This window comes from Mauremys mutica, chromosome 8 (assembly GCF_020497125.1).
Source record: "Mauremys mutica isolate MM-2020 ecotype Southern chromosome 8, ASM2049712v1, whole genome shotgun sequence".
Taxonomy (NCBI): domain Eukaryota; kingdom Metazoa; phylum Chordata; order Testudines; family Geoemydidae; genus Mauremys; species Mauremys mutica.
Genome location: NC_059079.1, coordinates 95,914,001 through 95,930,101, shown reverse-complemented (window position 1 = coordinate 95,930,101; position 16,101 = coordinate 95,914,001). Strand labels below are relative to the sequence as shown.

General features: G+C 39.5%; 2 protein-coding genes across 2 annotated transcripts in view; one reads left to right on the top strand and one right to left on the bottom strand.

The window, feature by feature from the left end:
- Positions 1–611: 611 nt before the first annotated feature.
- Positions 612–3,182, top strand: LEAP2 (liver enriched antimicrobial peptide 2). Its single transcript, XM_045027023.1, has 3 exons — positions 612–766; positions 1,239–1,378; positions 2,908–3,182. The coding sequence occupies exons 1-3, from the start codon at positions 710–712 to the stop codon at positions 2,942–2,944; spliced, it is 234 nt and encodes a 77-aa protein (XP_044882958.1). The 5' UTR covers positions 612–709; the 3' UTR covers positions 2,945–3,182.
- Positions 3,183–3,873: 691 nt separating this feature from the next.
- Positions 3,874–16,101, bottom strand: part of AFF4 (AF4/FMR2 family member 4) — a 74,645-nt gene continuing 62,417 nt past the window's right edge. Inside the window, exons 20-23 of the mRNA XM_045027022.1 lie at positions 14,709–14,802; positions 13,481–13,524; positions 12,147–12,367; positions 3,874–9,175 (exon numbers count right to left, since the gene is read on the bottom strand). Of these exons, the coding sequence (XP_044882957.1) occupies positions 9,057–9,175; positions 12,147–12,367; positions 13,481–13,524; positions 14,709–14,802 (478 nt within the window). The 3' untranslated portion in view covers positions 3,874–9,056. The remainder of the gene's footprint in view (positions 9,176–12,146; positions 12,368–13,480; positions 13,525–14,708; positions 14,803–16,101) is intronic.

Genomic DNA, 16,101 nt, shown 5'->3' with positions numbered 1-16,101 from the left:
CTTTGAATAGGTCCATATTAACGCCCCAGAAACTAACATTTATAATTCTGCATTATAAATTTCAAGTGAAAATCATGAAGTACAAAGCCTTTCAGCATTAATATAAGGACACAAAACACCCCTGGGAGGGTGGTGGTATATAATATTTGATGGGGAGAAACTGAGGCACGCAGGTTAAATAATTTGCTCAAGCTGTTTTAATGCTAAAAGTGAGGAGCAGAATCAAACTTCCATCTTCCACTCTCAAGCTAAAACTATTAGACAATGCTTCCTCCCCTATTTAAGAACCCCACAACATTTTAAGTACTTGCAGCCATGGAAGTGAAAAGGTTACACCTGTTGCTCCCCAGTGAATACACTGGGGCCAATGAGGCCAACAACCCTTTTTGCTGGCAGGTTCACAGCCTTAGGTTTAAAAAAAAGTAACAGTTTGTAGGATCAGTTTCCCCACATACTAAAGTACACGTGTAAGAAAAGTAAATATAGTTTGCCAGATGGATAGACCTTGAACTCGGTGACTTTAGTAGACATTAACTTATTAAATTTCTCCTGGTCTCCAAGAGGAACTTTGTCCCTGTGACAACTGGCAGCTGATGCAAGGATAGGGAATTGAGGCTATAAAAGTCTAGCTGAAAGGTTTCGAAAATTAATTCAAGAGTCCAGCACTTTCCACAAATGCTACTAGCGACTGGCAGCCTATCCAAAGAAGATGCAGTGTTTGAAAGTTATAGCTGTCTTACTACTTTGTGCAGCCCTACTGAGCCAGGTAAGAGCAGGAGGAAACATTTTAATTTAAATGGTCAGGTAATTACTAACATGAAAGTTTATGTGCTTGCATCAATAAAATGCTGTGCAGTATTTAGAGTTAACTGAGACACACACTGCCATTACTTCAGCAAGTGAAGACAGCAGAAGCCAGTAGTCTGAAGTATTCTCAGTTCTGATGCTGACACTGTCAGTTTAGGCCAGTCATTTAATGCATCTGCATCAGTTTCTTTACCTATGAGAATGAGGATGGCTGCTTCCGTCCCAGAGTACTGGAGAACCTTGGTTGCTTTTGATATAGAACTTTACAAATGTACCAAGCAAGTATACTTTCAATAAGAATAATGTCATGATCTGACTGCCAAATGAAGCATTTGTAAATAAGTTACTTGCCGTCCATTAAACCCAAGCTCACACTAACTGGCAGGAAGCCACTGTTCCTTCATGGCAATTGTATTTTAATTTTGTTTCAGATACACTGTGCTTCCTTGCATCACCCAAGCTCTCACCTAACAAGGCAAAGGAGGATGACACCTTTCTGGAGAGGGATTTCCCTCAGACCCATAGGAGCCATATGCAGGGATGATAATGAATGTGTCTCTAGGCTATGCAGGTAACTACTCATTCCCACATGCTTAAGGGAAGGATAAAGTTACAGGAATGTTTCACACCACAGTGTGCAGGGGGAATTTTCACTGAATTATCACGATACTGGAGATGAAGTTTATTCTGTATAGAAAGAATAGCTGCAGCAAGGGTTAGAACAATAGATTCAGCCATTTTTCAAAATTAATTTTCTCAGTGCAAACTGCATGCAGAACAGTTCCTAGGAGTCCGATGTTAGGAGCACTGGCACTTTTTTTTTTTTTTTTTTACTTTGTGCTACAAAGATTGTATCTTTTCTAATAAAGAAGTTGGAATTTAGAAGCTTGGAGTGTTGGTCTAGCCGTGCTGGGCCCAGGATGTTAGAGAGACAAGGGGAGGGGGGGTGAGGTAATATCTTTTATTGGACCAACTTCTGACAGTAAAAGACAAGCTTTTGAGCTACACAGCACTCTTCTTCAGGAGGGGAAAGGTAGTCAGTGGCACAGCTGAATACAAGGTGGAACAGATTGTTTAGCATGAATAGTTAACACATTCTAAGGGACCATTCTTGCAGGACAGACTTGAGTGATGCCTGCTTTTTAGTTTTAAAATCAATCCCCCTTCAAACAGGTGGTGTCATTAAAAAGCAGCATCTCACAATAAAGGATGGATACATTTTTATTTAGATGAGACTGATAAGGAGCTCAGAAGTCTGAATGTGAATTAGTCCACATTACTAGACACAAACAGAACGGGGCCTCTCTGCTGCCCTCCCTTTCTCATTGCCTCCAACTACATCTAAACAAAGACAGCAAAAACTAAATTACTACTAAATAACTGAAGACTGACTCATACAGGAGAGCCCAGGCTGGTGGCAATATGCCCAGCACCCTACACCCCCAATCTAGGAAGAGAGAGATATAGTGCTGAGGCAGTGCACACTGCATTCACAATGGTAAGTGAATAGAAGAGGTACCTTTAGTAGATAATAGAAGTCAAATTGTTATTTTAGATGCATTTGTGAGAGGTTGTTTTAGACCACTGTTTAACCAAGCTAGTATGTTGCCCCTCAGCCTTTCAGAGTTGCAAGAGCAGGTACAGAAAGATGCATATAGAAGGAAAAAGGGATGCAGTAAGGCATTCAGCATTGTCATCGGGGTGTAGTGAAACGGACAGGCAGGTGTTCTTGAGCCAGCATGCCCAGCAATAAAGCACACCCACCAAGCAAGGCAAACCAAACCTTGTGCATTTCAGCTGCAGAGGAACTGGTTTCAGGTCATCACATTTTACAATACATTTTTGAAAGACCACCACCCTAGAAATCAAACAATCCCTCCTGCCGTGAGTCATTGATAGCATCATTTTTCCCTAAAAAGTGCTTTCAGGATGTGCTGAAGTAAGATTTGAGAACTATTTACACCAGATTTACTTTAAATTCTAGTTAGAGGGAGCTGAACCAAATGAACAATCCCTATGTGCATGTGTACACTGGACTGAGACCTACATAACTATGTCAGCCCAGGCCTTTAATGATTGATACCATGTCTTTTTTTGCAGGAAGAATCACTGTTCCATAAGATTTTCCCGTGAGTGATCTATCACTAAGGAGAAGAAAATACTGTTACTTCTTACAATGTTCAACCTTATATATACAATATTTATTAACTATCCTTAAGTTAGGACACTTTGAATTATACAATTGCATATATTTAATATTTTTCAGACAAATGTGTTGTATGAAATGATGTAGGGTGTTTCATGAAAGTTGAAAGCATGCACTGGTCTAGACTGCACCTTCTGATGACAAGCTCAATAAAAGACCTTGCATCTCAGTTTTTTTTTTTAATTGTTCACATTCTATAGCTTTCTATATGTGAAACAACAATTTGTATTTAGCAAACAGACTTGCTCTGTCTTGTGTCCAATGAACAAAAAGTCACAGTGGGGGGTGCAGTCTGGGGAGGCACTCCCGAAAGAGTGTGTATTTGCAGCTGGACTATGGACATTTTACCCTTTGGCCAGGTGAGTGCATAAACCAATCATCTCTCCTCCCACTGATACCAGCCAGCAGTTCTCGGGCAAGCAGCCCTTCTGAGAAAGGGAACAGAGTGAGCAATCTTATTAAACAAGAGCCCCAAAATAGCAGATTCCTTCAATACTCCAGTGTTTCTAACAGTATTTGGAAGAAAACAAATCTATTGCTGCCAAACTGCTCAAAATCAAGTAAGAATAAGTTTAACTTAATAACTATTTCAGGTTTGATCAGCTTAATTAAGTATTTCTGTGACCATCACCTTTGCATGCTGATCAACAGGGCTAAAAGAAACTGAATCAAGTGAAATATCAAAATAAGTCTAGGTGCCACCTGCATAACAGATACTCTTCTCCCTTGTCGTGCATGGCACAGGTAGATATTGAGAGGGCACGAGGACCCAAAAGAACTGAGTTGAAAGATGGAATACCACTGAGGGGGGAACCCTACACAAGATACAAGCACACTGTTTATAAAGTTTGATACAGAAAATCTATTTGATATTTATTAAACTTAGTTTCTCCAGTTACAGTTTTGCATTGTACAAAGCATTTTAATGACACAGTAGTTAAAAAGATCTTTACAAATTGAAATGTGATACCCTTTTCTCCAAATATTTTAATTGCCATAAATTTGTTTAAAAATACACATTAAACGCATGTTTCAGACACTAAACTTTCTATAATCTCAATAGCACAAAATACATAGAATATACTATACAGATGTGGAAAAATCTAGTTAGTATATAATACTTTGCTCACCATTAACAGCTTTATTACGTGAAATGCACATACTGACTTAGAAATCATAATTTTGAGCCTCAAAGTACCCTTTGAAATTTCAAATGTATTGCAACAAATAAAATCACAGTTTTTTTATGTTTTTGTAAGTTTTGGTTGAAGACTGATGCCTAGAAACAAAATGTAAAACATGGACTTGTCATGTACAAAGCATAGGATAGAGACATCCCGTCATTAACAGTACCTTTCTGCATGATTAACAAGGGCTTTGAAGTGATAGGTTAAAAGTTACCTTCCCCTGCCCTACCCAACCCTCCTCAAAAGAAAACACAACCCTTCTTCACCAAATAATAATAATTTCAAATAAGATAAAGGATCTTTAATAAATATATAAGCACTTTATCCTCCATATACAAAATTTCTTCAAACCATTTAAAAGGGGGGACAAGATACAAACGTCAGTAACTGTGCTTGAAAAAGTCATGTCTGGTCCTTGTAGTTGAACTTTCAGATATTTAATGCCAATGCAGCCAACAAATACGGGCTACAATCCTTGCGTACATAACTGCATGATTTCCTAAGGTTGTATCTAAAAAATTCAAGACGGGGAACATTTCATTCCAATTTGCCAGTATGGACTCCATTAATAAATACGGAGTTACATCAATTGGAATGGATGCATTTCTGTTAAGTTTCCAGATGGAATTAAAGCAGGTAAAAAAGTTTACATGAGGACAGCCTATATAAACTATCCTGGAGCAGCACTTCAAACTGCTCAACATAGTGTATTCAATTTAATCTCAGCTGAATATTAGAATAGAGAAAGAGCTAATGCTGTCATTCTCAAAGACTGTTCTATGAACTAGCATCCTCACAATGAGAGAAGAATATAGTTTTATTTGTATAGCTACCCCTGCTCTTTCCTCCTAACACTGCTATGTTTAAATGGCATCACAGACAAAACTCCTTCAAAAATAATGCGATTTGACAACATGATTCTTTATGTACTTCCATCTCCAGGAACTCAGTCCTCTTAGAAGAGTCTGTGTTTGTCTAACAGAGTTGGCTAGCAAAAGCTTTGGCTACTCTTTGTTTAAAGAGATCTAAGATTAGCTTTGTTGTTGGAAATAAACAGCTTTCCATAATACTGATTCACTAGACCTAAAGTAATTCAATCCGCAACCGAAATATTTATGAAATATTTGTTAGGGCGCTAACCAATGATTTGGAAGTTACTTGCTCCCCAATGGGTAAATTAATTCAAACTTGACTTGCTCAGGCCCTTTTGTAACTGTTTTAATATCAACACTGCAATGACAGTAACTTTTTCTGCTAGGTAAACGAAATATTCAATAAAGCAAAGGTAGTGTCTCTTTTCTACTAGTTTGGCAAACTACACAGTTGCATGCCTAAAGATTTATTTCACTTGCCCCAGGCAAGTACAAAATTATATTCATAAAGTACTGACTCTCTATATGTTGGGGTCATTCATAAATACATTTTAGGGTGTTGTTTTTTTTAATCACAGCAATCAAGCCTCAGCCATCTAAAAGAATATACATTGCACTCCTGTATAATATCAAGATTCCTCACCAGTAAGATGGTGATTCAGCACTCAGTTTAATAAATAATATATCAATATAATCAGTTGCACTATAATCTAAAAACAAGTATAACATACTTTGGACAGACGGAGTTCATATATATATATATACACACACAGACATATATATTAAAGACACATACAATACAAATTGCATACTGCCGTCAAAAGACAAAAAAAGAGCCATCCAATGTGCTCTGTTTTACGGTTAATATTTCAAATCAAAATAAATCATGGGCTATTTTGTTCTGGTGTCCTGAAGGCTCATTTATAATTATAAATGATGCAACTTGTCATTTCGGAACCTGAACATTTGACAGCAAATTCAAAATAATGTTCATGTCTGAGCAAGCCTAGTCTGATTATTAAGCCTTTTTTTATTTTAAAAAAAGGTTCACCACTGGGGGGGAGGGAAGAATGGGGAGGGATGAATAAAAACTACAACACTGATATGTGTTAAAATATAATCACATAGGGAACCCTTAGTACCAGGAGTTAAGGATTCCCTCATGGTAAGACACTAGTGCAACTTGCATTAGCACTCAAATGACATGTATTTCCCACATTGCTGTTTAAAGGTTAAAAAGAGACAGGTTTTGTTAGCCTGCATTTTGGCAGAGAGATGGACACTTATGAACTATTTTCATTTTGTTTTAACTACTCTATCAGGCAAAATAAATTTTTCTCTCTCTCTCTGAAGCAATGGGTAAATCCCAAATTAGATATGCTTTTGGAATATCTGAGTTTAATCCATTTGAAATGGCCTAAATTGAGGGAGGAGTGAGTTTGTTTTTAACAAGACCATTGCATATATGTCTTACATAGATAAAAACCTGGGACAATATTCCAGAAGGATTTCATCAGAATGTATACTATTTGAGAGACTGTAAAGAGTCTTCTAGATTTTTTAGACAAACATTTAGAATCCATTGGTCTGGAGCTGAGGGATACACTAAACTGGTCTCTTGAAAAATGTACCACCCAAAGATATTGGTGAGACTCTAGTTGAGAAAAAAAACCAATATTCCCAGAGATGAGACCATTCCTGCTTACAGCAATGGTAACGGTGCACATAACGGAGCAAGCTAGAAACAGCCATGCTGGCTACTGCAGCCCTATATAAAAAAAATAAAATAAAATACAAACAATGCAGCTTCTAAGAAGGTATTTTTATATAGCGTCAAAAGTGTGCTAGGCACTTTAGAGTATTAAAGGAAAAATAGTTGACAGTGTCCCATTAACCAAGATGCAGAGTTTGAGAGTAGAGAAAGTTCCATCTCTAATAGCAAACAGAGAAACTAACTTACATAGTGATTCAAATAAAAAGAGTTATCAAACAGACCTGAACGTAGGCTGAAGTATAATGGGGAGTTATAGGTTGACTAACTGTCTCCATTTGCATGTAGCAAACTTTTCTGGAAGTACAAATAATGCTGGAACACAAAGGAAGCTCTACGAATATGCAGCTACAGTTTAGTGAAGTAACTAATTTGCAAAACTTCTTAACTCTTAAAGCCCATAGGACATACTGCAGTACTAAGTAGCGTAGAATTCTATTCCTTCTTTTGAGGTTGCCATCATTTTGGCACTTAACTACAACTACACACAAATTTAGTGCAATAATTTTCCTGAACATGCACGTTCACATCTGGTACAGGATAAGGGGGGGCAATGGAAGATAAAAACAAAGCAGCATTCCACAATACCACTCTAATGGGTTCAGAGTTTGACTCTTTAAAAGGAGACCACTGTAACAGGAAGTCAGTTTCTATGACACACACTAGGACTGATGAAAAAGAAATGGAATTTTACCAAAAGTACTGCAGAAGACCAACTCCATACAGTATACATGGTCCTGCTGTAAAACTTCATCTTGTAAACAGTTCATAAAATCTTCATCTAAAAGTAAGGCATAAGGCACACCAGACATGATAGGGGCACTAAGCAATATTGAAAGGAATATAATTTTCAACCTTTTACTCAGACAATAATCTTATGTGGAAAGGTACTTTGGATTACAACTTCTTAAAAGCAGCCACTTGGAACTCAATGCAGGATTCTTGTTGCACCAACATACTTCTAAAGTGAATATTCTGCTCCCCTAAAACATCTAACATTAATAGGGGCCTCCATTAACATGGGGGTAAACAGACATTTTAAATAAATCCTACATCAGAACAGTTTCACAATATCACTGTGAAAGATGTGCTCTGCACCCCACAATGGCCATTATCACGTGATAGTGTCCATCAATTAGCAGACCCAAAAGGAAAAGATGGATCTTAAATCGCTTTTTATGATTTTTGGTTTCCCAGTCAATGGAAATGATACAAACAGCTCTAATAGGAATTATTTATCTGTTCTTTCAACTGTTAAGTTGGCTGCTTCAATAAGGGTCAAATAATGACAAACAAGGAGACAAAACTTATTTTAAATGGAGAGATAAAAAAAGCACAAGATTGTCCATTTATGAAACGTTTCCAGTATGCACCTATCAGAGACAGAAGCTCATTCTCACACCACTTCCATATTGCATTAAATGCAAGTTTACTGTAATGTTTTGTGTTTGCTATAGTGTTAACCAAGTTTTCTGAAATTGTCTTGAAAAAAACAACCCAAGTTAGACATAACTAAATCTTTCCATATACATCTCTTATATTTTCATTTAAATGAAATATCTTAATGTGTAGAAGAATATCTCTTGAACTTTTAAAATTTAGTACAAATTCTGTAATAATAAAACTGTACTTATTTAAGATTTGAGTCATAGGCATGAAAAACTTGGTGGCCCTACACTTTAGAACCTATCAACCCTTATTTTGTTTTACAAGCTCTATCACCACAAGACATTACAGAGTAACAAGCTCACGCAGTACTTAAATAAAGTGTCTACATTTAATCTCTGCTAAGTACTTGATAGGGTAAGTTTATAGGAAGAAATAGCTAAGTCTTAAAAGAGCCCATAACTGGGCTTTGTAAAAATTTTTAAAAACAAATGAAAATAAATAGGATTTAAAACTGATTAGTTATGTATTATTGACTGGAATTCCAATCCCACTACAGAGCAGAGAAGCCATATCTTAATATGAAGCCGATTTTAAAATATTTAAATAACTTAAAAATGAGAATACTGAAGAAGTCCATTAACATGATGTGGTTTGGGGTTAAACACACAGAAGAGGATGGGAGACGTGAAAGCATTCCTTGCTTTTAGTGTCAACTAAGCAATGTGTTATGGCAGTCTTCCTTATTGACATGACACAGTGTTGTGGAGAAAATCAGAGGCAGCAAGAAAAGTGTGTTCTACTTTTGATTCCTTCAGTTCAAGATATCACTTAGCATCCAGACGCAACCAATGTAATCCCTGTCGGGTGTAACGCACTAGGTCTGTCATGATGCTCGAATTAAAGATCAGAGGGCCCATAACTTTATCCAGTTCAGCAAAGAACTCTAGAATGACACAAGAAAACAAAAACTATTTACATACACTCTCACATTGACTTCCCTTTGTAGAATGTGGTGCTGAGGAGGAATCCACCTATGATATACTAACAAATATTACACATCTCTCACAGATGACACCAGAGGAGAGAGAAGAGGTGGAAGGAGGTGAAAATGGTACAGGGATAAAAGACTATTTCCAATAGAAACCTAAACATTTTTGCAATAAAATGATTGATAGGAACAAGTGGAAAAGGGTTTGCACTGAAGTTAAACATTCTCAGAAGTGGTGAGTTCCCTCTCAAAGAAATTTGCATATTCATTAAATAAATTTTTAGAAATGGAAATCTGAGTCCATCATTGTAAACTATAAGTTATATCAAGACCCCAAAATTATATCTGGCTATATATTGCCAGTGTGAGGCTTACTTATACATTCAGAATCAAGATCATAGGAGAAGTCTGAGATATTACTGAAATTCGAATGCAATAATTATCCATCTTTCCCTACAGCAAAACAACTGACAAAACATACCTGGTGTACTATTAGTGGATTTTCTCAATGTGAAAGATCTATTAGCATTTATGGCACAATTCAACACATTTGATTTTACAATCAGATTCTGCCAAGCAGGGCCGCCCAGAGGATTCAGGGGACCTGGGGCAAAGCAATTTCGTAGGCCCCTTCCATAAAAAAAAAATTGCAATACTATACAATACTATATTCTCGTGGGTGCCCCTGCGGGGCCCGGCGCAAATTGCCCCACTTGCTCCCCCCCCCCACAGGCGGCCCTGGGAAAAATAAACCTTCTGCATCTTGGCACAAACCCAGTTTTGAGAAAACTTCTTTACAAGGTATCACTGGTTCTCAGCATCAGCTAGTGCTAAAAGGCATAAAGCTCATTAAAAGGGTTGGACAAATATTTTCCGTCAAAACTTTTTCTGGATCAAAACTAGGGGTTTTTAAAAAGCAGAAAAAAAATCACGGACAATGTCTGCTTTCCTTCAAAATTTGTTGTGTTTTTTTTTTTAATTGAAAAGCTGAAATTAGTCTGCCAAAACCTGAATATGGTTTGGGGTTTCAGAAGTGTGTAGCCAAATATTTGCTGCTTGCTGTGTTTGATTGTTTAAAGAAACAATACAAAAATTCTGCTTAAAAAAAATCCAAAACTTTTGAACCACCTCAGCTTGTGACCAAACGCCTGAGCCCATCCAGTCAGAGATTCTTCCAGGTTTCTGATACTCTGCTGGCTTCCCTGACTCATATCTGTCTCCATAACTTTGGGTTCATTTAGGTTAGAACATAAGAACAGCCATACTGGGTCAAACCAAAGGTCCATCCAGCCCAGTATTCTGTCTACCGACAATGGACAATGCCAAGTGCCCCAGAGGGAGTAAACCTAACAGGTAATGATCAAGTGATCTCTCTCCTGCCATCCATCTCCACCCTCGGACAAACAGAGGCTAGGGACACCATTCCTTACCCATCCTGGCTAATAGCCATTAATGGACTTAACCTCCATGCATTTATCTGTTTCCTAGAGACTGGCTCCATGGGGTCCCTCACAAACTGGAGACGGTTACTGTGGGTTTGTCTTTAGTATAGACTATGTACATACTCCCTGAACTGAGCATTTGAACTTGTTCCAGAATCTGGGATGAGCCTATGTTGTGAAAACTGAAATGCTCAAAATAGGACATGCATGTGAATGGACACAAGGTGCTAAAATTAAATTAACCCAGGGGTTCTCAAACTGGGGGTCAGCACCCCTCAGGAGGTCATGAGGTTATTACTGGGGGTCGCGAACTGTCAGCCTCCACCTCAAACCCCACTTTGCCTCCTGCATTTATAATAGTGTTAAATATATTAAAAAGTGTTTTTAATTTATAAGGGGGGGGGAAATCACACTTAGAGGTTTGCTATGTGAAAGGGGTCACCAGTACAAAAGTTTGAGAACCACTGAATTAACCCCTCTGGAGCCTCAGGGAATGCAGGGGAGGGGGGGTCTCCCTTGGTAGGGTTGGGAAGGATATTGCTCTTCTCATGTGATCCCTCCCCCAATGGCTAATTTTAAATGCAGCTACCCTCCCCTGACATGAATCTCCCTATGGCACTGAAATTAAATATAGACTGTAATTTGGCATTTGAGAAGTGAAAGGGATGGCAGCCCTAATGGAAAAGCTAACAGCTTGGCTCTTCTGCAAGCCTCAAACTGCTGAATGAGCTTTAGGGTAGGGAAGGCTGTGCCTCCCAAACAGCCTGGCCCTGCCCCCCAACTGCCCACCCCCCTCAGAATCCCCTCACCATCCTGTTCCTTCTCCCCTCACCATCCCCCAGAAACCCCCCACCACCACTACCACCCCAGGGACCCCACCCCTGCTCCCTGTCCCCTGACTGCCCCGACCCCATCTAACCCCCACTCCCCACTGAGTCCTGACAGAACCCTGGAATGCCCACAATCCAAACCCCCCCATTCCCTGTCCCCACCCAACCTCTGCCCCCTCCCTGTTCCCTGACTGTCCCTGGGACTTCCTGCCCCACAGCCAACACCCCCGGTCCCTTACCCCCGGCTCCCCCTTCACCTGGAGCTTCAGCGCATCCAGGAGCTTTCCTCAACAGAGACAGCGTGGCTCCGGCAGGGCCCCTGAGCTCCTCCCTGCTCATTCCACATGGCAAGGGGGCGGGGCTGCGAGCTCCAGGCCGAGCGGAGGGAGCTCAGGCCCCACTGAAGCTCGCAGCTCCGCCCCCTTACCACGCGGCTCTGAGCGGGGCCGAGCTCAGGGGACCCGCCGGAGCCACGCTGCGCCGCTGTGCAGGGACGCTGCTGGATGCGCTGAGGCTCCGGGAGAGGGGCAGAGACTGGGTCGGGCTGGGGAGGGAGCCTCAGCCGTTCTCGTGGGGGCCCCTGCAGAGCCCGGAGCCTGGGGCAAATTGCCCCACTTGCCCCCCCCTCTGGGCGGCCCTGCTGCCAAGTCTTACCTCTTTGCTCTTTAGAAAGCTGTTCAGCTTGGTCCCAAATTTCAGTGGCATAGAGAAAGTTGGATGTAACCTGGACATAGCTGGCTGCCATCTGGTGGATTCTCTGTGGAATAGTCACAGAAGAACTGCTCCCTGAAGGGTTGGTTGCCCCCGAAGAGTAATTCCCTGAATTTCCTGGAGACAGCTTCGGAGAGACCGGAGATGGCATACCAACAGGTTTGCTAGTTATTTAAAAAAAAAAAAAAAGCATGATTTTTAAAATACAAAATGTCAAAATGTGTGTGTATTCTGACACATCAAGCTGCATAATTTATTCATCTGGAATTATAATAGTTTGTACTTCTATAGGGCCCTTCCATCTTGGGATCTCTCTTTACTTACATTTGAATAAAGAAACCAAGAAGTTTAAATGACTTGCCCAAGGTCATATGAAGTCTGTGTCAGAGCTGGGAACAGCATCAAGGCTTCGAGTTCTGTGGTTTAACCTTATGATCAAATTTCCTCACCATTTAATTTAATCATTTTTATAGAGGAATGTTTAATAAATGTAAGTTTTAAGGAATACACTTAAAAGAAACCTCTGTACAAAATCAGAACCATATGAAAGGGCTATATTGCCATACATGTTGAAATTTCTCAACTTATTAAAAATTTGAAAATCTAAGTTTTAGTAGGTTACTTCAGATGTATATGTTCTCTGACTACACAGAACAGATAAATACATCAGAATACTATTCTGAGGGTTTAAACAGTACAAGTAAATTGCTCCCTATGTTTTCCCATGGAGGAGTTGTGTTTTGAACATATTGTTGCAAGCTCAAATGGTTCCAAGCATTTAAGGAAGTCTATTGTCCTCTTAATATTGGGAGGGAAGGGGGGGGGGTGTATCTGAAAAGAACCCATTGAAATTAGAGTTGTGTATTAATTCCACACAGGAGGGCATAACTCCTTACTGCAGTAGAGATCTATTTAAAATCATGCTTGGAGTGCTTTCAAGGACAGCAGTATTTTAAAATATTTATCTGAACAATTAAATGAACACATTTAACAGTTCATCCGACACATAGCTGAAGCCTGGATCCTTGCAACAGTACAATTGGCTAATGAGACTTCAGATAAAATTATATAACATGAGTAAACAGTGACTTTATAAACCTTACATAGACACTTTATTGTATATAAATTAAGATATAGGAAATATCTAGCTAATTTAATAATCATTGAATTCAGCTCCTACAGATGATTTTATTCCATTCCCTCTCCCCCACAAGATTTAAAAATGTCTAAATCAAGAAGGAAAGTAGTTAAAATGTACGAGTTACAAAGCTGCTTACCTTCCCATGCCAGGTGACGGTGCTTGAGAGTTATTATAGGAATTCTGTTTGGGAAAAATAAGTTTGTGGGGTGATTTCCAAGGGTATGTTAATTGCTTATTAAAACAGGTTTTACAAATGGATACATTTCTTTGTGCTAACCAAAAGTCTGAACCAGTATGGGAGAATCAAAGCACTTTAAATTTGGACAAAATATCCCATTTTACTGCTGACAAACTAAGGCACCAAGAATTTACCTGATCTGTCTTTGGTACATAGCAAGCCAGCAAAATAACTGGGATTAGAACTCAGGTCTCCTAACTTAACTCCTTCCACTGACCACTAGACTCTATTGCCTCTGGTGGCAAGTTTCATATTTTTTCCAATCTTCTCCTAACAGCAATGTGAAAGCTGTTAACACTGGCACTGAGCAATTAGAATCTTTCCTCAATAGCTACAAGTTATATTAGTATGCTCTTCTCTATTTAAAGCTAGGATTTCCAAAGAAGCCTACAAGCTGCCAAATAAGATACCCAATTCCTATTGGCTCCTTGGAAAATCCCAGCCTAAATTCAGATTAAGCAAGCTCATCCAAGTTTTAAATGTCCTGACTGAGCACCTCATCTGAAACAACTTAGATTCAAATAAGTGAGTAAAAGGAGGATTTTTTTTTTCAGCCTCTGGTAGTAGGTTTAAACCAGATCAGATTTAAAACAGATTTTTACTGAAAATTCTAGAAAGTCTCATGGGAGTATATGAGAGTTCAGGCAAGCTGGCTAAGAGCACTGCCTCTGGAACTTTGGTAAAGCTGTTAGATGAGCTAAAAATTATTTATTCAAACACCAACAGTCATAAAATGTACCACTAGAAACAGAATTTCCTTAAGATCATACATGAAAGTGAAGGTTCAACTTTGTAATGTCTGTAGCCAGGAAGAGGTACTTTTTATCCTCTCTGAAATCTGCTGAATTGTTTATTCTTTAAAGCAGACAAAAGCTAGCTGAAATTATTATAAATGGAAAGGTATTATGCTAAGACCAGTAGGGTTATGACAACATTGTGGTCATGCTGCAGTAACAAAAAAATAGAGTTCTAAAACATTGAACATGAGTTTACTTTAAGAGCCACATTTCCAGATAGGGGCATATCAAAGTACACGTGTTAGAGAAATCAGGAGAGTACCTTGGAATTTCCATATTTTTATATTTATTTTTTAAAGGACTCTCTCAATAATATAGGAACTTTTTACCTTTAGATGTTCTGTCAGTGTTTTAGAGTATTTCAATGCACTCTCCTTCTTCAGCTTGAAAAGCCTTAGATATAACAGGGACTGGCACCGAAGACTAGGCAAAGAAAAATGGCAACACATTTACGAGTGTGTGCTTACAAGGTTCAATAATGCACGTAAACAGCTAGCAGCTGTGTGTTTTTCAACATATTCTCTGAGGTATGGAGTTGGTTTTTCCATCACTAATAACAATGTTTCATTCGTCAGAGAAACTAAAGATAGTCTAAGCTTGAGCACAAGACTTTAGATACACAATCTTCATTGTCTTTACTTACATAACCAGAGTTGAGACTACAACCCTAAATCATCTCCTAGACTAGCAAATAAATGAAAGAAATTAAAAAATAAATGAAGCCCATTACACCAGGATGTGCTGATACAACATGCAGAGTCTGACATCACATTTCACACACACATTCCTGTCCCCTCTGTACTCAGCAGCCTGAAGAATCTGGAGTGTTCGCAAGGTGATTCTTTGACATATACCCCAAGCTGACTAATCAGTAGGTGGACACGATGGGGAGCCCAAACATCTTCCCTAGTCGTCTGCTGCTGCTTCTTTCAACCCTAAGGGTCAGTGGTGCAGTTCAGTGTCAAGGCCACCTTTGCAAGGCAGAGGCTCAAATCTGTGCTATAGCACCTCTATCTTTTAAGCAATAAATGTTGATATTCTTGTTTCCAGAAGAGTCAGTAAATTATTTAATGCAACCACTATGCTTTATGGAATATTTAGCTTCTCAGAACAGAGATACAATGGCAGAGAAATATGCAGTGGGGGGAGGGATAGCTCAGTGGTTTGAGCATTGGCCTGCTAAAGCCAGGGTTGTGAGATCAATCCTTGAGGGGGCCACTTAGGGATCTGCGGCAAAAATTGGTCCTGCTAGTGAAGGCAGGGGGCTGGACTCGATGACCTTTCGAGGTCCCCTTCCAGTTCTAGGAGATTGGTATATCTCCAATTATTACCTATTACCTATTACATTTAACTTGACAGCAACACTGTCAATTTCTCATAACAGGAAAGTTCCACATCCGCATAAGCCTGAGCATGAAAGCAGAGCTACAGACACACTGATGCTGCAGCTTTAGTAACGTAGTCTAACTACTCAAAAATTCACAAGCATATAATAAGTAGTCCAAAAACTGTCTGTCTGTTTTAACCATTAAGCTGGTCATAGCTACAGATCAGTCTTTTCATGTAACGACCCTCGCCCCAGGAGCCACAGTCAGGAGCAGGGCTGTGGCTCCCGGGGACATGAGCAGGGGCTGAAGCCACAGCTGGGTCAGGGGCCAGGAGCACTCCCTCCCAGGCCCCTGTTGGGGCTGGCCCAGACCCCGCTGAGCCACCCCAAGCTTT